General features: G+C 36.4%; 2 protein-coding genes across 16 annotated transcripts in view; one reads left to right on the forward strand and one right to left on the reverse strand.

The window, feature by feature from the left end:
- The first annotated feature begins 254 nt into the window (after positions 1-254).
- Positions 255-19,737, forward strand: part of PACRGL (parkin coregulated like) — a 64,592-nt gene continuing 45,109 nt past the window's right edge. Inside the window, exons 1-8 of one of the 6 annotated variants that reach the window (XM_061379858.1) lie at positions 255-323; positions 3,251-3,399; positions 4,825-4,892; positions 5,969-6,059; positions 6,421-6,555; positions 7,927-8,034; positions 9,017-9,097; positions 11,220-11,306. In XM_061379858.1, coding sequence (XP_061235842.1) covers positions 3,268-3,399; positions 4,825-4,892; positions 5,969-6,059; positions 6,421-6,555; positions 7,927-8,034; positions 9,017-9,097; positions 11,220-11,276 — 672 coding nt within the window. In that variant the 5' untranslated portion in view covers positions 255-323; positions 3,251-3,267 and the 3' untranslated portion in view covers positions 11,277-11,306. Of the gene's footprint in view, positions 385-423; positions 789-3,250; positions 3,400-4,824; positions 4,893-5,968; positions 6,060-6,420; positions 6,556-7,926; positions 8,035-9,016; positions 9,098-9,447; positions 10,004-11,219; positions 11,307-19,737 lie in introns of those variants that run through there. The other 5 variants (XM_061379857.1, XM_061379855.1, XM_061379859.1 and 2 more) reach the window with 5 other exon arrangements.
- Positions 14,300-19,737, reverse strand: part of KCNIP4 (potassium voltage-gated channel interacting protein 4) — a 432,794-nt gene continuing 427,356 nt past the window's right edge. For all 10 annotated transcript variants that reach the window (XM_061379853.1, XM_061379846.1, XM_061379848.1 and 7 more), the window contains 3 exons: positions 19,383-19,487; positions 19,015-19,077; positions 14,300-14,776 (listed from right to left, as the gene is read on the reverse strand). In XM_061379853.1, the coding sequence (XP_061235837.1) occupies positions 14,729-14,776; positions 19,015-19,077; positions 19,383-19,487 (216 nt within the window). In that variant the 3' untranslated portion in view covers positions 14,300-14,728. The remainder of the gene's footprint in view (positions 14,777-19,014; positions 19,078-19,382; positions 19,488-19,737) is intronic.

Genomic DNA, 19,737 nt, shown 5'->3' on the forward strand with positions numbered 1-19,737 from the left:
CACAAACATATATGGAGACTTTTTATCTATTTTTAACTCTTTCTTCAGCAAGTACTGAACTCTGATCAGTTGAAGACGGTGCCCCAGCTCCTGGCACTTCCTAGCAACCGAGGTGCCCCGGCAGACTCGCACCCACAGCGTCCAGCAAGGCAGGACGGCGCCGGGGTAACCCCACGCCGCCGGGGCAGCCATTATCAGCTCTGCGGTCACTGTGCTTGATCACCGCTGAGTGCCGCTACTCCCCTCCGCCGCGGGCGCGGCCTACCGAGGAAGATTGGCCTCTCGGAGGCCCGTAGTTTCCCTGGCAACTGGCAGGAAGCGTCGTAGGTCTGGGTACCCTGCGGCCGGGCCAGGCCGGGCCAGCGGGGGGCCCTCAGAGGGGCCGTAAGGATCGGGAATACTGCTGCCCATCGGGCTGGTGGTCCCCTCTGGCTGCCTTCATCTAGGCTTCCCCGCGAGAGAGCGGGAGCGGTGGCAAAGGGAGAGGGCCCCGAGGAGGGGTGCGCATCCCGCGTCTCACTGGATCTTTTGGTGTCCCGTGGAGAGGATCGGAGCCGCGGCTCTGTGGTGGCTGCCGGATCTTTGCCTTTTAAGCCTCTTGTAGGTGCTTAATGCCCTTTATTTCTTCCTCTCTCTGCCTTAGCTGCGTTCCATCAGAGCTGACACCGGGGTAAGGGAACAACCTCACCTTTAAAATCCTACTTACTTTCATTCCACCTTTCTTAAGTGACTTCTAGAACCTAAGCTCCAGGAGGCACTTTTCCTGCTTTGGAAGCCGTTTTTTAAAGGTACCTTTTCGATTTCTGTTTAAGGGTTTCTGTCCTCTGCTTGAAGTCTGTCCTCTGCCAGTAGGGTGGTTCACTGCTGTATCAAACCTGGTGTGTCAGTTGTTTGACTCACAGTTATATTTCTGTTGCCTGCTCTCTCTACAGATGCATGTGGCTCTCCCAGCTCTTGTCTACACAAGAACTTTCATCTTGTGATGAAGACTAAGGCCTCCTTGTGAAAAATCCTTTTTCCACTCTGCCACATCCTCCTCTGCCAATACACAGGCATGTTGTCTCAGTTTAGTTCTTACAAAAGCCTTGTCACTGTCCTCAAGTCCTGTCTTTTGTCCCAAAGGGCTAACATCATTCCTGCCTGTTGTCATGGCCTTTATTGTTTACTTTATCTGATGGTAACTTTTTAAATGCGTCAAGATTTTGTCATTATTTAAAATCTTAGTAAAGTCATTGGCATGCATCTTGATTACTTCTTGGAAAAGAATTTGAATACATCTGAATTACTTCTGAATACTTTTCTGAGAAAAACATATTGTTAATAACAATATGACTGCATTATGAGCAATTGTACATTGAGAAGGTTGACATTGATAGCACTATTTCCTGATATATAATGCTAATGTCAAGAATTTATCTGGTGTTTTTATAGTGTAAAGCCATTTTGATTCTTATTTTTCTGATAGTTAAAAATGTGTTTTCTGACACTAGTGTGATTAGAGTTTTGTGATAATGAGCTGGCACTTACAAAATCACTAAATTTTCTTCCTATGTTATTGTTTATCTTTTAGGGCTTCAGATTGTTTCTGGGTTTAATGATCTGTGCTTTACAAGCAGAACGGTTCGCATAAGTGTCATGTAAGCTTTTGAATGCTCCGAAGAGACTTAATTGTCTTAATTGTGGTATGTTCTTCTTTTAGAAAGACTGTCACTAGAAAATTATTATTATGAACATGGTAGGAAAAAGCAAACAAGGTCTTCAGTGGGTGGACTGATGTGCATCACTAGTCCTGATCAAATAATTAATCAAGAAATATCAATTTATATTTTCAATTTTAGTTTTGCTTTGTTTTTAAATAAATGTGGTGACCATTATTGCGTGTTATTTTTCAACATTCAGTAAAAACAGACATCACGTTTCATTCTTTTTGCAAGTCGTAAAGACATAGCATACTACGTAAGTGCTGGGACCTTATCACTTCTTACCAGAAACAGAAATAATCCTAAAGATTTGGAAATAATCCTAGTCACCGACTAGAAATTCTTTTTGGAGGGAAGAATTAGAAGTTAAGCAAGGGCTGCATGTATAAGATTCTGGCAGAATCTTATACCTTAGATTAGGGCAGGTGGCTTATAAAGCTGAGGGCGTGGAAGCAGCATAGCAAAAAAATCAGACACTCTAGTTCATTCTTATCTCAGTGTTTGGAACGTAATCATCTTGGAGACAAAAACAGGTGTCATCAGTTTGGGAAAGGTGATGGCTGGGTGGCAAGCACCATGCTCATCCTTGTGGCAATATTTGTTTGTGTGTATTATTTAATTGGCTTCCCATTGTTTTAATTTCTATACAGTCATTTTTTTGTTTATGAAAGGAATGTTATTTCTTATTTACTAATTTTTTTCTCCACCCAGACTGCACTGCAGCATAAATTACTGAACATTACAATATGCAAAACTAGCATTTTCACATTTTATGATTTTATTAACATTTGGAAACCTCTTGCCAGGTTTATTCATCACTGTCAGGCTTGGCAAGTTAAAAGGCAGTAGACTGTTACTTTTATTAGGGACATTTTAACCCAATTACAAACATATATGGTAACACCTGTAACTGGTGCGTTAACATTTAGAAGATACATATACCTAAATCAGTATTTAAGGATGTATACAGAAAGCTATTTTTGCATTATTTTTAAGAAAGTATTTTTAATTCTTCTTACTAAATGAATTAGAATTAATTTTCTGTGTTCTTCCTTTTCTGCTTTACATTTCTCTTCTCTTGTGTTACTGGTTCTGATTTGTTTTTTGTGTTCTGAATCCACTTGCTCTTCTGTTCCTTCCTTCATCCTGGCCATTCCTCAAATTGTTACTGTCCTCTGCTGTTACTTTACCCAACCAACCTATTTCACTGCTGGCTGTTCTGCTGAGCACCGTAATACTGCTGCGATTTCTGTAGGCTACCTTAAAAGCAAACTGTAGCTAATTTCACTTTTGCTGCAGGTGTCAAAGTGCAGATGTAAAGGGGAGGATTAGGAAATTTATGTATTGACAGATGGAGTGACAAAACTGTCGTAATTATCCCATGTACTGCATAAGATATGTAAGAATAAGCATTTGTTTTCTAGTACACTTACTGAGATTTTCTTGATCGATTGTTCATGCCAGTCTTCAGGTTTGGATATTCTAACACTTGACACTCTGTCATATAAGAATGAAAATTATTACATGTTTTTAATCCTTATCTTTTCTAGAAGGCAATGTTTTCAGGATGTCATCAGGCATCCAAGTAAAACCAAAGACTGCAGGACAGAAGAGCAAGACATCTCCTTTGCCACATTCTCCACAACCTGCAACTAAACCAAAGCCTAGTGACAAGCTGAACCCTAAAACTATTGATCCGGTATGTATAAAATCATAGAATCATAGAATGTTTTGAGTTGGAAAGCATCTTAAGATCATCTGGTTCCAATCCCCCTACCATAAGCGGGACACCTCACACTAGAGCATGTCACACGAGGGTCTGTTGAACCTGGCCATGAACACTGCCAGGGATGAAGTATAGGTGATGGGTTTTCTGTTTGTTTTTAACAGTTCTTCTGTCAGAAGAAATTTCATTACTTTATGAAATATATGCAGGACATTCTTTTTCTGGGCCTGTTGTGTAAATTACACTAAATTTTTGTTATTAATCATATATTCCCTAATTTCTAAGCATAAAGGCCTGAGGAGTAAATATATTTATTACTTTTTTTAAAGAAGCAGAAAAGGGGGCTTGGTACAATTGTGGCATGAATGGTGGCATTTTTATTTTATGCCCGCTTTTGCCCTGAAAAGAGATTTAGAACTAATTGTTAAAAAGGGTTGGAGTTCATTCGGTATAGTTACAAATTTTGACACCTGCTACTTTACAGGAGGTAATTCCAATTATGTAATGAAACCAAGAATCAAGTATCATCTTGGGGATCATCAAGAACTCATAAAATCTAGCAAAATAGAGCATTAGTTGAAACTTGCAAGTACTGTGAATATGTAATAGTTTGGGAAGAATTTGGGTTCTCAGGAGAAGACTGATGAAAGGAGTTGTTTATTCACATAGACTTGCAAGGAAGGTGTTTAATCTGAAAAGTAGGGTTGAATGATCTTGCTAACAAATAATATCATAGTTCGTACACATGAGAAGCATGTAGGTGATAAAAGACAAATTTGGATAGGCTTTCCTCCTGTGAAGCTGCTAGTTTTCCTCCTGTGAAGCTGCTAGTTTCCTTCTCCAGTGAGTTTTTCCTAGATTCTTAGCCAATGTGAACCTTGATGCTGATTTCCAGTGACCTTATACTGTCTTTCCCAACATTTGGAGTTTCTCCCACATCTTTCCACCCTGTCCTTTTGTATCTGCTTGGGTCAAGATGGAACTGGAGTTCATGCCTTCTGCATGTTACCAATATAACAAAAATAAGAGCATCAGGAAAGTGAGATGTCCTTAATCAATTAAGGAGATAACCCATAAGATTTCTGATTTAAGATTTCTGATTTAAGATTTGCAAGAGAAAATAGAAATATTGGGTTTTCCAGTAGGAGAGCTCTGATCCTACATTATTTACTAATTTTCTCAACTTCCTAGCCAGATAATTCTGAAAAGCAGTTTTCTGCTAAATGTAGCAGATATGTTTTCCACCCCCATAGCTGCAGGGTTGGGGTATTTTATTAGTTTTAGAATCATATGATTAAGTTCCATCTATTTGTAAACTGGAGTTGTAGCATATTCATAAGAGTTATCAAACATTGTTATTAATAAATAATACTTTTTTTTGGTTTTCTGTTCTCATAGTTTGGTGATTATTCTCGACCAACTTCTGCATTTGCTGCTATATATGCTAAAGGTGGCATTCCGTGCAGGTGGGTAGGCTTTGTTTATTTTTTTACTAAGTCTGTGATGGTTAGGTAGAATTGCACAGATTAAAATACATCTTTTCATGTTTGATCTTTTAGTTAGGCTGTTTGATTCCATTCATTTCTGAAAAGATTTCTGATACTTATCTCTTTTCAGAACAGAAAGCAATTTTCCATGTCTTTGAAATTGTCTTCTTTTGGTTCTGTTTTTTTGTTTGGTTTTTTTTTTTGTTATGTTGTGTGTTAATACCAAAGCTATTTTTTAAAAAATGCAGCTAGGTATTTGCAGATTTGCTAAAGCTCTTTCATGAAAGAAGTTTATTTCTTTGGATAATGTTGTTTACTTCTCCCTGCTAACAAAGATAATAGAATATGTGCCACTTCAGTAAGTAGACATCTTGCAGTCATTTTTGTCTGGAGTAGTATAACAACATTTCTTGAACGTTCCAATTCTGTAGTTGTCAGCTATATCACATGTTAACAAAACTACTAGTAATTAATAGTTTGTGGTTCTTTAAGTTACTTTTGTTTATTATATATTTGCCTAGTCAATAAGCACTTTACTGTTTTGTAAGTGGATGCAAAATTACATAACAAAAATTTAAGTAATCATTAATGTATGAATATACATGTATAAAATAGTCATTAATACACAGCATTTTTATGTATCTTAGGAGTAACTGATGGATTCAAATATTATTTTCTTTTAGTTTCAATTGACTTCACTTACCAGTTGTTATCTGAGGAAAATGTTTATTTATATTTATCAAAATAAGTGACTTTGCAAGGAGAGCATCTTCTGTGTCATTATGAGAGGCATCTGTAAATTTTTTTTTTTTTTTTTCTGATTTCTATGTGACTGGCAGCAGAATTTTGAAAACCACCATATTTGGAAATTATAATAATTGCATCGTTAAATAACATTATCCATTTCACTAAGGGCAGCAGTGCATATTCAAATTATGTATACAACATTTTAGTAACATTGCAAACCAATTTGTGATGTATTAAAAGTCAATAGTGTTAGCAATAAATTATGTATTATTATATGTTAATTTGCTAAAACTTTATTTTCTATATAGGTTAGTGCATGGATCAGTAAAGCACAGACTGCAATGGGAATGCCTTCCTGAAACTGTTCCCTTTGATCCTCTTCTTGTAACATTGGCAGAGGTAAACTCAATTTTCTTGCAAAGTTAAGGATGCAGGATTTCTTAGTTGAAAATGGCATTTTGTAGCAAGTTAAACAAGCTATCTCAGACTCACCTTCTAGAGAAATAAAAAAAAATAAATAATAATTGTGAGGATCTTGTATGAATGAAGACAGGCAAGAACATTGCCTTTTGTAGTTCTTTAGTTAAGAATATTCTCTGAGCAAAGTTGCAGTGGCTCCACATGGTGGAGTTAGTGTACTTTATGTTTTGAAGTGATGTAATAAAATCTAAACGTCTTGCTGGTATGTGCAACTTTTTTACTGTGTTTTTGTTTAAAAGAAGACTCGCTTTTAAGCAAACATGTTTTACATTTTCAACAGGGTCTGAGAGAAACAAAGCATCCCTATACGTTTGTTTCAAAGGAAGGCTTTAAAGAATTACTTATGGTTGATGGTGCTACTGAAAAAGCAATTCCCTTATTGCCTCGTCTAGTTCCAGTCTTAAAGGCTGCACTGGTATGTCTTACTCTTCATGCAGATATTTTAATACAGGTTGTTTTGGGTTAGGTTTTTTTTTTTTTTTTTTTGTTGTGCTGGTGAGGACTACATGGAAAATATTAACAAGATAAGTCTATTACATAGGCTTTTGGCTTCCAACCTAAACAGTTCTATGATACTCTGATTTAAAAATTCAAAACCTGCTACAAAGATAAACAGAATATGCCAATGAGAAAAAGAGGAATATAGTTAAAATCTCTGAGCTCATATTCTTAATTTTTTAAACATTTTTAAGTTTTCTGCTCATTCAGAAAATAAAGTGAGGTAAAAGTATGGTCCTCAAAGGTAATCTCTTTTGGATTTTTTTCATAACATTCAGAGCTCTTTTCTGGTTCAGCTTCTTGCTATCCTTTAATCTACCTGGGTTTCACTTCTGGTTTTTTAGAGGTCACGGAAAGGTTGAAAATTCTTTGTGATCTCAGATCAGAAGTGTAACAGAAGATCAGAATTGTGTGTTATGAGTATCTTTGGTTCAGTTTGGAAGACAAATTAGAAAAAATATTCTTATGTGTTCTTCCCATTACTGTTATTCATATGTTAATTTTCATTGCTGCACTATTTTCGTATAAAGTCTTGTTAAACCTTCTACTACACAAGCAGCCAATGACTTCTAATTAACAAGAAAATGTTCAGGGTGCAAATATCAGAGTGGAAAAATAACTTTAAATAAAGGTCAGTATTAGTACAAGAACAAAAGAAATTGTTGTGAATCAATTTCTCTGCTAAGGGAAGAGTGAAATAACTAGACCATTAGAGAACTCGGGTATAGGAGAACCTTCCAATGGGAGTAACAAGAAAGAGCACCCTAGAAGTAGGTAAGAGCCTGAGCATTGCTGCAGGTGACATTGCTGGCAAGGGACTAAATTAATTGAGCCAGAAGGTCATTGGCTCCTGTGTTTCTCCAACAGACAATTACTGTTAAGTATTACATAGATTCAGGGTACTGAATCCATTATATTTGTAACTAAAATGTCATCTCCCAGTTTCAAGATACCAGTATTTGAAGGGTTCTTTCTAATATGCTGGGAGCACTGAAATTGTTGGTGTAGTAAACTGTTTGATTTGCAAATTTTTTTTTTCATCATTCATAAATTATTAGTTTCCTTGTTTCAAAAGAAAGGCAAGAATTTCACTGTACTTTTGTACTCTACTTTAAAAATACATGGTTTTTAAATGTTACCTTTAGATACTAATATTGTTACATCGTACTTGATTTCCAAATTTGTAACATTATAGCAAGTAGCAGTTACACAGTAATTTTAATTTTTAGCAATAACTTGTGCATTTGTCTGAGTATCGATGATGGGATTTTTCTTTCCCCCTCTGGAGGCCCATTCAGACGATGAAGTATTTGGAAGAGGATTGGATGCTTTAGTTCAACTGAGTGCTGTGGTTGGCCCATCTCTTAATGATCATCTTAAGCATCTACTCACAAATGTAAGTTTTTACTGCTATAGTAAAATATGATCTGTATTTTTATAGTACTTTTGTTGAGACGTTTACTATAATATCTGCATAAGTACAACTTAAGTTCCATGAAAAACAAGCTGCATATATTCCCCTGTGTAAGTCCATAATTCCTTAATAATATGTTGACTTATAAAGTTCTAGCAAGGTCCAAAAACTGTTGTTAACATAAATTAGAGAATAGTGGAAAATAAAAATAATAAAAAGATGCAGCTTCAAGCCTGAGGTGAAATAGAGGCTGTGTTTTGAAGGGAAGTTTATGTTGAGTTTTGCATTTGAAGTGTGAACATTTTAACAGATCTGTGAGAGTTCCAATAAATTAACTTAAGCAAACATTCCCACTTCTTTCAGATGAGAATTCTGCACAATGAATTTTTCATTAAAAAAAATTAGAGGAGGATTATGGAAAGTATTTTTATACTGAGCCCTTCTGTAGACATCGTTCCTCTGTCAGACAGGCTTGTCATGGTTTCATTTAGCCTGCTTCCAAAGTGTGATTTACAGCAAAATACAAGGACCTTTTAGGCGTCCAGTGCAAAAGGGAGAAATTGCAGGAAGTTGTTTGGGGTTTTTTTTTAGCATTTCCACTATAATAAATTTTTTTCAGTGCACATGAAAAATATGTAAACTTTTCATCTGGACAACACTTTAAGAATTACTTTTTATAAGGTTGATAGGTCTTTAAAATTTGTTTGCTAAAAGAAAAAATATTTTTTGGTGAACAGTTGAGCTTTCTTTGAATTAGAGTTTCTCATCACTTAACATTTTATTCCTTTTACCTTCACTGAGTTCCATACTTTGACATCAGTGACAAGCTGTAAAGTGGTTCCTTTTCATCTTTATTTCATCTTATCTGTGGAAACTAAAAGTAATAAAATAGAATTATATTAGCCTCTTTGCATCTAGTGTACTATATTGTGCAACTAACCTTTTTATTTTATTTTTCCAATAGCTTTCAAGGAGATTAATGAACAAGAAATTTAGAGAAAAAATTACTGTTGCTTTACAGAAGTTGGAGCAATATGGTGGAAAGGTGAGCTGATCTCATGACTATTCTGTACTCTTCACATCTGAATGCAACTTTGCCAAAACAGGTTCCATCTCTTACCCCATTTTTTACATATCACTACTATTCATGTAGCATAAAACACAGAATTTTGCACTATGCCAATCAGCATTGTGTTCCAGTGTGTTGTGTTCTGTGTTCCAGTGTGTTGTCCATAGTGAAAGAGGTGTGTTAGTCTGTTGATATGTTGAGTGGTAGCAGAAATGGCATTAAGTCTAGTCTGGATAATCCATATCCTGACAGTTAGGCTTTGTTGTCACCCATTATTTATGTTTCACTTTTCATTTGTATTTTCCATTGTTTTAATCTCTGAGCAGGAAATTCAAGAGAATGTCTCAGTAAAATATTCCAAGGGATCCATCCATACATAGGAATTTGTATGGCTGGACTCTTACAGAACAGCACACCAAGCCCCATTCTGGAGACCTCTATTTTTTGGAACAAATGCACATACATGTGAATTCCTGCCTATGATATTTGCTTGGAACATTTTATTGTCCTTGGTGGGAAGTTTATACAAACTTAGTAGTTAAAAGAAATACTTGCTGCTCCTTCATGAAAACTCTCTTTTTCTCTAGCAAGATTTTTTTTCCCACAGGGTTTGAACTGGTGTGACAAACGGGTTAGTTGTGTGGGGTAAGATCCAGGATGCCTAAGTCCTTACTCCAAGTAAGGCATTGCAACACTTCTTAGAAAGTTAATGCTTATGCTGAGGAGTAAAGCTTGTGAGCTCCTTGTACAGTCCATAGGGTAGGCTAGCTGCCTATGAAGAATGATTCAGGAATTCACCAAATGTCAACTAGTAAATAGCTTCCTTGCCTGTCTGGAATATTGACCCCTGAGTCAGGCTGGATTCAGGCTATGCATTCCTTTCTTTTTGTGAGGCTACATACTTTCTCAGCTCTTTCTAAAAGAGACTTTTTGCTATTATTGATGATGCCTGACCATTCCTACTAATAGCTTATTATGGAGGTCACTTGCTGTGGAAATGAGATAGTCACATTCCAACCCACCTTGGTTAACCTAGAGGTTAGATCTACAATTGCTATAAATTAAAAATAAAATATATATAAAAAAAGCTTTTAAGTAGCAGATGCCAGAATATTTTTCTGCTGAACAATGTTGCCATTTTTTGTTGTGTTATACATGTGCAAAGAGAGAAGAAAGAAGAGAGTACTGGCTTGGATATTCATGCGGAAGATAAAATACTGGCTTTTTTTGACCCTATGAACACGTGCATGTATTATATTAAACGGTCATTGGTAAAGAATAGGAATAACCTAAAGAGTAGGGACCATAAATATAGGTCTACCAGTTCTAAGCTTGTACTTCATTTCGTGTGTGTGTGTGTGTGTTCTCATGTTCATTTAAGAGCAAAAGCAGTGTTGTATTACAGACCGGAAAAACATCACAACAAATAAAGCAGCATGAGAGTTTTTTATTTAAATGAAGTGAGACCAGAAAAGGAAAATTACATCTCATCTTGATGATCTGAAAATTCAGTTCTAGATAATGTAACTAATCCAGAGAATCACTGACTTCGAATTCTTCTGTCTGCTGATTTATTGTAGTCTTACCATTTTTGTGAGTAGATCTTTCTGTAAGTCTTTAAAAAAAAAACTATAATAAAATAAAACATAAACTGGAAACAAACTCCTGAGTTGTGATTGTACTCAATATTATATAATACAACTAATGAATTTATAAAATTTCTGTTCTACATGTGTTATAATGTATATGATTCTTACTCTTATTGGAAGGCCTTTCCAGAGTATTACTTCGCTGTTTAAAAATCCATATTATTTCATGTCTGTATTTATGCCCAGTTTTAGGTATGAATTTGCATATCTTTTCGATGTTTACTCTCCAGCATTAGCTATCACAGTGGTCCATTTTTTCAGTTCATTGTTTTCAGCATTTTTGACAGTAAATTTCTCAGCAAATAGCAACTTTTCCATTTTTTATGATTTGATAATAATGAAGATAACTAAGTAAAAGTTGTGAATTACACAATTTATAGAGACTATATGAATACTGTCATATGTAGTACTAGTGCTTCTTGTCTCAATTTGTTTTATTTTCTCGACAGGCAACTACGGCTATCATCAAATCTAAAATTCCAACCTATTGTTCTATCTCCTCTTGAACAAGAAAACTGTAGCAATTTGTACTGTAAGGTGAAGTTTGGAAAGAAACTGCCTGTGAATGTCACTGACACTTATTTGTGGTATGATATAATCTCTTCAAATAATCACAACTCCTCAGTATGATGAAGAGTGGGAAAAGTCCTATCAATTTATGAATATGTAATTATGGAAGACTACTTAAAAAAGGTCTCTCTATTGGCTGCTGTTTGCATATGCATTGTGCTTACAATGACATCAACTAACTGTCTATTACTTCAAAAGCGGAGTAAATATCGATTCTTATCTTATTGTAAATTACAGTCCTTTAATATATCAGCAATTCTTAATGTTTTGTACATGTGTGATGCAAAATAATTTAGCTTTAATTACTAAAATAGTATCTTAGTGTTATATATGTACACCCACTTATTTTGTGCTGCAGGCAGACCTGATGCATTTTGGGCTCATCAGGACTTACTGAGTTAGATGTAGAGCTATGAGAAATCATCTGGACTTCTTGAGAGTCAGCTTTTAAAGGTATGAATGAGACTAGACTAAACAGGTAGCATGCAGTGCAAAACTGAACTTGCTCAGTGCATTCTCAGCACATTGTTTTGAGAAGCTGGAGCTTTGGAGAACACAGTGCAGAGGCATCAGGTTGCTCCATAGAGCCACAGCCTAGGTTTTGCTCAACCAATTATTTCCAGGTAGCTTTGAGTCTTCTGAATGTAAGCTAGATGTATCAGGCAACGTTGGAGTATTTACAGTGTGTGCCCTTTGCATTGAGTTCTGTAATGCCACAGATAGGCTTAAGACCAGCGTGTGAATTCAGCACCAGACAAGCTTCTGAATACACTTCTGAATGTAGAAGATATAACCCCCCGCCCCCCCCGAGCTGAAGACAATAAAAAGACTGCAGAAGTCAGCTTACCTGGCTGTCAAGCCTTGTAGGGGCAGCATTTTTCCATGAACATATTTGAACTGGATAAAATAATTCGTAACAGGTCTTGTAATAAATACCATTCAGAGTTCTCTGTGAGTGAGAGCTGACTGAGTAACAAAATACACCACAAAACCTTTTTTCCCCTCAGGAAAATTAAATTCCAGAATTTAAATTTCTTTTTTAAAGGTTGTGTTTTGTTGTTTGTTTTTGTGTGTGTGTGTGTGTGTGTTTTTTTGTGTTTTTTTTTTTTTGTCATCAGAAGATGCTGTTTCATATGGTATTAAAAAAGTTTGTTGTATGAACATATGAAAGCAAGTTCAGATTTTGTTTTTAAATTTTGTTTTTAAATTACCACTGCTTATAGAATCATACAATCATTGAATAGTTAGGGTTGGAAAGGACCTTAAGATCATCTAGTTCAAACTCCCTGCCATGGGCAGGGACACCTCACCCTAAACCATCTCACCCAAGGCTCTGTCCAACCTGGCCTTGAACACTGCCAGGGATGGAGCATTCACAACTTCCCTGGGCAACCCATTCCAGTGCCTCACCACCTTTACAGTAAAGAACTTCCTCCTTATATCCAATCTAAACTTCCCGTTTAAGTTTTAACCTGCTACCCCTTGTTCTGTCACTACAGTCCCTAATGAAGAGTCCCTCCCCAGCATCCCTATAGGCCCCCTTCAGATACTGGAAGGCTTCTATGAGATCTCCACGCAGCCTTCTCTTCTCCAGGCTGAACAGCCCCAACTTTCTCAGCTTGTCTTCGTACGGGAGGTGTTCCAGTCCCCTGATCATCCTCATGGCCCTTCTCTGGACTTGTTCCAACTGCTTGGCTAAATTAAATTTACTTCAGGACCGTGCTAAGATCAGAACTGTGCAAAAGCAAGATCTATGTATTTAAGCCTCTTAAAAAAATTAATCTTCTTGGCAAAAATGTTTAATTTGAAGAAATAAAAGTATTTGCTTAACAACTTAAAAAAAAAATCGATCATGCTGCTCATTTTTCTTCATGTTTATTTTATTAATTTTTTTTAACAAAATGTGTACACTTAGTTTACACAAACACACTACAGCAGATTTCAGGTGTACATGTATTGTACTACTCTTATCCTACACTGGTGATAGCAGAGCAGCCTTCAACATTCCTCTAACATCCCATCTCTACACCAGAATAGATACCTGATTTATTTTTCCAAAGAATGCACTTGCAACATTCTTTCTATTTCATTAATCCCCCTTCTCATTTTCTGCAGCAATGTCCCAGTGAAGATTGGCCTATATCTGATAGCATTTCACCTCTTTTGAAGAAAACTCTGTGGACAGTATATCTTAAAAATTACATGGATGGGGGGCAGTATTATATTTAGGTACATATTTTTATAGAAAAGTCTTTCCAGGTTCAGAATTAATGTAGCTCCAATCTTAATGAAGATGTGATCCTAAAAAAATGTAATGCATTTATTACACATAGATGATATTGTATAGCTGAAGTTTCCCATTTTTTCTTGATTCTGTCTCATAATTGAAGATATTGCAGAAAGTTGATACAGATGCTAGCCTGTCTAGCAGTCAGTCATTATTAATATATGCTACTACATAGTAATGTTCATTCTGAGCACTGAGGCAGGATGAAAGATTCCAAAGTTCATGCCTTTTTCTTAATTAAAGGCAGAAAGACGCATACAAATACTTATGAAAACAGTTTTGGGTTTCTTCTTGAAAAACTGAAGTTGGAAGATCCTTAATTTTAAGCAAAGAACTTTGCAGACACATTGAAGAAGAATTAGAAATACAGTATGTAGGACTCCTCTCATGATAAATTAAATGCAGATGCATCAGGTAAGTGTGATTGATAGAAGCTTACTCATATTTCTTAAGGAGTATATCTACCTATAAGCAATGTCTTTTTTGTTTTCCAGCAATTCTTATTTTCAAGTTACCTATTTCCTTAGGTTTGGAGGGTTTTTTTTAATAGAAAAGCAAGTCAAAGGTGGAAGGCAATAGCAGCATGATGTGCATTGCACATTGAGTACAGCACTTTAACTCAAAAGTATTATTCAAAAAACAAGGACTACACCATACAAATGCGGAAAAAAAAATAAACATGGTAATGCCTCTGTATAAATTAGAAGCTATTATTTGAGAAATACACTCAGACATCTGGAGCTCAATCCAATACAAATGACTAGCAAAACTTAGAATATTTAGTTAATCTCCTTGTCACAGTATCCATTTTATCAATGTGTTGGAATTATAATAATGTAAGGTCTTATTTTGTTTGGCTTTGGAGTGAAAACATGACTTTGAAGAGCAATCATATTAACTAACTAGCCACTGCTGAAGTGCTAAATTGTATAATTTAAAAATATTTTTTTGGGGAAAAGTTTATAATAAAATAAATATTTGCATAATACATGTCTCTGTAAAGCTGAGTAATTTTATTGATGATAAACTGGAAATCCATCTTTTAGATAATGTTGCAGAATAACTCATATTTGTCCATTAATTGTAGACCTAATGTCTTCATTAAATCACATTTTCAAAGAGCTGCATGGATCGCATTATGTTCTCATCCTGGAAAAAAAGACAACAATAAACCAAAAATCATACACCATTACAAATATAGTTGGCCATTATCTGTAGTGAAATGGGATAGAACTAACTGTATTTTAGTTAATGCTAACACTATTTTTGAGCTTGTTTGGAGAAATGGTTAGGAGAAAAAGGCTGTTAATGGATCTATGTTTAAATAGGTTTGTGTATATATTAATTAAACGAAAACTATCAAGAATGCAATAGCATGTTATGACAGTTAAGTCTGCAATAGTTTGGAGGTTACAAGTTTATATGCAGTATAACAAAACACATATAGACAATAAATGCTTAAGGAATAGTTGTACCTGAAGTGTCTGTGTATCCTGTGTATTGCACACAGGAGCCTTCTTGCAAATCTAGTGCATTCTGTTACGTAGCAAGGGTGACTCAAATAGATCTAAATGTGCATCTTTGCATAAACTGAAGGGTCAGTCAATTCCATCACAACACTGACTCCTCAGCTAAGATTTTCTGTGTGCTCACACTGAAAGATGTTGACTGCTTTCCCATGCTACTTCTGCTTTCTGATTACTTTGCATTAGGTAGGTAACAAACCCTTTGACACCCAGGTTCTTCATAATGCTTTTCAATGCATCGCTGTGTACCTTGGTTTTTATCAGTAACTAACTCAGCAAAAATATTTTTTTTTGTAAAAAAAGATTTATCTTTCAGTGGATCGATGAACTTTGCTAGGTTGGACACAACTTTAAGCCAACATTGAAGTTTTCCTTAGTGAAGTTTGAGATTGCTTGTTTGTTGTTTTAAGGCTAGCCCAGACCATCAGCACTTTGTATGGAATAGTTTACTCCTGCAGAAAATATCTATCCCAGAAGCCTTTTTATTATTAAGACCTTTATGTCATTCAACCTAACATTCACCTATGCACCACACATGCCATAGTCCTTTGCCTCTGTAGTAGTGCTGCTGTAGATAGGAAGCAATGCCTGAGTCAGAGCATTTTCCACCAGTATCAAACAGTGAAAGGAGGAAGGTGGGGAACTGAGGAGCACCTCACCCTCAAGTTACTGAACTACTGTTTCCCAAGAACTCTTTCTGCTCTTTGGTACCTTATACAAAGCAGGACATAGAGCATCTGCTTTTGGGGGCTCAGTCTAGCATACCTAGGGCCATTTTTTGCTGTGGGAGCAGCTAGACTCCTGGAGTCTGAATGGCAGACTGGCATTCAAGCACATGGGTAGGGAGGGCAGGGAAATCAGGTCATACACATTCCTTGTCCTAATAGAGGGAGGATTAGGGGAAGCACTTTTGCTGTCCTCACTTAACTGTGGGCAAAGAGTGGTCCTTATACCCAGTGACCAGAGACGACCATGCTCAAAACCTGAATGATTTGTAAATCTCTACATAGCTGTTTAACATTCTGTGAGTGGACAGCCCATTCTTTATATTGGGATCATGAATTAAGAGTCTTGAACTTGCTGTATACTTCAGGCTGTACAGTGCTACTGCAGTGATAGCTGTGCCAAACTAGTACTTAGCACAAAGTACTACGTACTTTGTTAGAAAGGCACATGTGTGTATGAGTGGTTAAGAACACACCAGAGACTCCTGATGTTGCAAAAAAATCTCAAGAATCTATCCCAGGAACCTGAAGTGAAGTTTCTGTATTTAGAGTGTGTTTACTTTAAGAGCAAGAAGGGACACAACAGAGCATATCTGAATATCATGCACACATGTGCCTTTCTTATAAAGTACCACCGGAGCTGTCAAAGCCTAGAGAGCAGCAGATGTGCTGTGCCACTGTCCTGAACATCCTGATTTTGGTAAGCAATAGCTGATAGAACTAGCAGTGGTGTAGAGAGAGGGCTGTGTGATTAAGAGTGTGGGCTAGTTTCCGTAGGAGGAAAGCTTGAACAAATGAGTAGAGCTCAGAAAAGATACTGAGTGAAGGGCAATAACAGTAAGCACTATCTTACATAACACCAGAACATATAGAAAACATAAAAATATTGCATAGTAGGTCTAAAGCACAGGCAGATTTACTACAGGACGGATCACAGGATCATTTAATTTTGCTTTTGGCATTATTAAATCCTTATGAAAGACGAGACACCTCACTCCTGGAGTGGTGTGACTCACTGCATGCTGAGGCAAGACAGAAACATGAACCTGACCTTTTTAGGTCAGTGTTGTACCTATTAAGATATTAAAAAGAGGTTTTCCTACAGCTGTGTTTAAAAAAAAGAAAAAAAGCAGCCACTACTCTCCTTCGTGAAAAATGTAATGTGAAAAATGGCTGAAGTCACGTTAACACCTGAATCAAGTTTCTTGAAGGATTCAGCTTGAATCCTAACCCCGAATCTCATTTCTCAACCAAGTCTTGATACAAGAATGAATTACACACTTTGCAGCTCAGATGTCTTTATAGAAGACCAGGTCTTAGTAGGTAGAGAAATAAAAATTTAGGCAGTGAGATACTTTTGTATCAAAAAATATTGCCACCTTTGAAGTTAAAAGCAAGTGGAGGCAAGTGTCATGATGAGAAAGTTCTTTCATGTAGCAGTTTAGAGAACATCTCTCACATATACTTTGAATACTCAGAAGAGGTAAATAAGAAATCTAACAGGTGTAAGAACCTGTCGAACCACATTGGAAAAGGAGACCAGGCAATTCCTTACTGAAGGTACTAATTTTCTTCATAAATGAATCACTCAGCCCATCACCATAATTGTTATCCTATCCAGCATAATCTGTCATTTAACTTCCAGAACTTTGCAGACTCTCAGCTGGGAAATGAATCTCTTCTCCATTTCTAATGATCACTCAGCTTTAGCAGAGCAAGAACAAGACTGACCAGCTAGAGCCAGTGCAGCAGAGCACTGCTGACAGTCAAGACATTACCCAGTACCAATTGCTAAGCGTATAAAGAATAGCCACAGAATAGCTGTTTTTTACTTTTCATCCCCCCAAATCAGCAGATTAAAATCAAACAGAATCACTTGCTAGGCAGCTGTGCTCATGAGAGCAACCCCAAGGAATAACTACAGAGGCATACAAAAATAGAACAATTCTAGAGCTTCTTTTCTATTTCCTTTTCACCTTTCCCTATTACAAATTGTTAAAAATCTTATCACTCACTAACTGTATTTATCTTGCTAGTCTTGTTCTCTCCTGTCTCTTGTCTACTACTCTCCGTATAGGAGTTAAGCAACACACAGAAGCCATATTGCTGGTCTATGTCAGCTTTATGTTAATCAGTCAGCCTGGAAAAGGGATCAGTAGAACACTGTAATGATTCCTTATATTTATCACTGCTACAAATAGTATTGGGTTTATTTACTACATCAATTTTGATAACGTATGATTACTTTATCACTGGATCTAACATGACAATTTACAGTACTTAATAACCTCTTATCACACCAGAGTCATCATCATTATTCTGTACTGTATCCTGTTTCTTGCATTTTTAACTGACAAATTAGCAGTAGTTCCTTACTTTTCGGAAAATACAACTTATCTTTCGTTATAACGTCTCCTAGTCTGAGTGTAGGCTAGTCTCTGAAGGGCAGAGGAGCAAAAACAGGCAGCAATTCCTGCTGCAGAAGTTTATTCTCATTCCTGGCTCAAGGCAAGGAGCTGCTTTCAGCAGCTGAAGGAAATTAACAGCCACCTGGGTAGTGTAAACACTTGCAACTGATAATCACAGCTCTCACTCCCTTGCCTTGACAAAACTTGCCTGCTGTTAACTCCTGCCATCCAACACTGCAAGCTCCTTGCACTCGTGCTTTTTAAGGCCTCCAGCATGTCATGATTTGCTGGTGGAGAAAACTCCTATAGATGACCAATTTTCAAGCAGTATTAATATTATTATTATTGCTATGCCTGTATGCCAGTTGTAAGAGGGATGTGTTCCCCAGCATGGGCAGAAGATAGAAATAAATATTTATCTGAATGTGAAGAAACCTTCTGCCATCAAATACAAGCAAAGCACTGTTAAAGAGACCAGGGATGCAGACAGTTTTCCCGTAAGTAATGACAGTTTGCATATAGCATTTCTTCTAGAGATTTGGGACACTAATTTATTTAGATTGTTTAGTGTTTTTCTGTAATGGTGTATATACATACTATACCTTGGGAAAATACTGCCTCTGGTTATTAGGATTACCATCACTGTCACTCCAGAAATCTGTGTAGCGCTATGATACATCTGACAGCATTAACAGATAAAAGTTCAGTACTTATCACTGGGTACTTACTTTCTGGCAGCTCTCGATGAATTCATCTATGGTAACTACTCCATCTTTGTTTTTATCCATTTTCTGTTGAGAAAGAATAAGAATGTATGTTTATCCTCCTGAAATCCTGTGTAAAACAAATAATTTTTATTATCAATTTTAGCTATATGTCAGCCTAAGGAATATCCAGGCCAAAATGCTGTAAAGTTATGGTAAGTGACATTGTAGAATAAGCGTTAAGGAGCTTACTGTTGAAAAAGCAAGGTGTGATGTGTAGATCTGGGAAACATGGGACAGAACCACAGAGAAGTATAAGGATTATAAAATTGGTAGGATATACAATACCTGCTAACAGAGCTGTTTTTTTGGCTCTGTGTTACGCAACCCACCTGGAAAAACGTTTCTACGTGTTGTCTAGGTGCATCCTCCTTCAGAACAGGATAGGTGCATTTTCCCATCATATCATATATTGCTTTCATGATATCAAGCATTTCCTGAAGAAAAAACAATATGTCTGTGTAACATAAGGTGCACTGTAGATACTGCTTTAACACAGAATACACAAATTATTTTAGGATTTACATTTTAGAATAAAATTTGAGATTGTGCCTGTTATTTTATATCTGAACAGCTTCAAGGAGGAGCTAGTTTGTTACTATGTTCCTGGAAATTCTAGCATGTTTGTTCAGTTTTCATAGACATACTTCTTAAATGCATGCAGATGTATAATTTTGATTTTAAATG

Source organism: Neopsephotus bourkii, unplaced genomic scaffold (genome assembly GCF_033783945.1).
Source record: "Neopsephotus bourkii isolate Nb327-2 ecotype Australia unplaced genomic scaffold, CSIRO-AGI_Nbou_v1 NB_1780, whole genome shotgun sequence".
Classification (NCBI taxonomy): Eukaryota; Metazoa; Chordata; class Aves; order Psittaciformes; family Psittacidae; genus Neopsephotus; species Neopsephotus bourkii.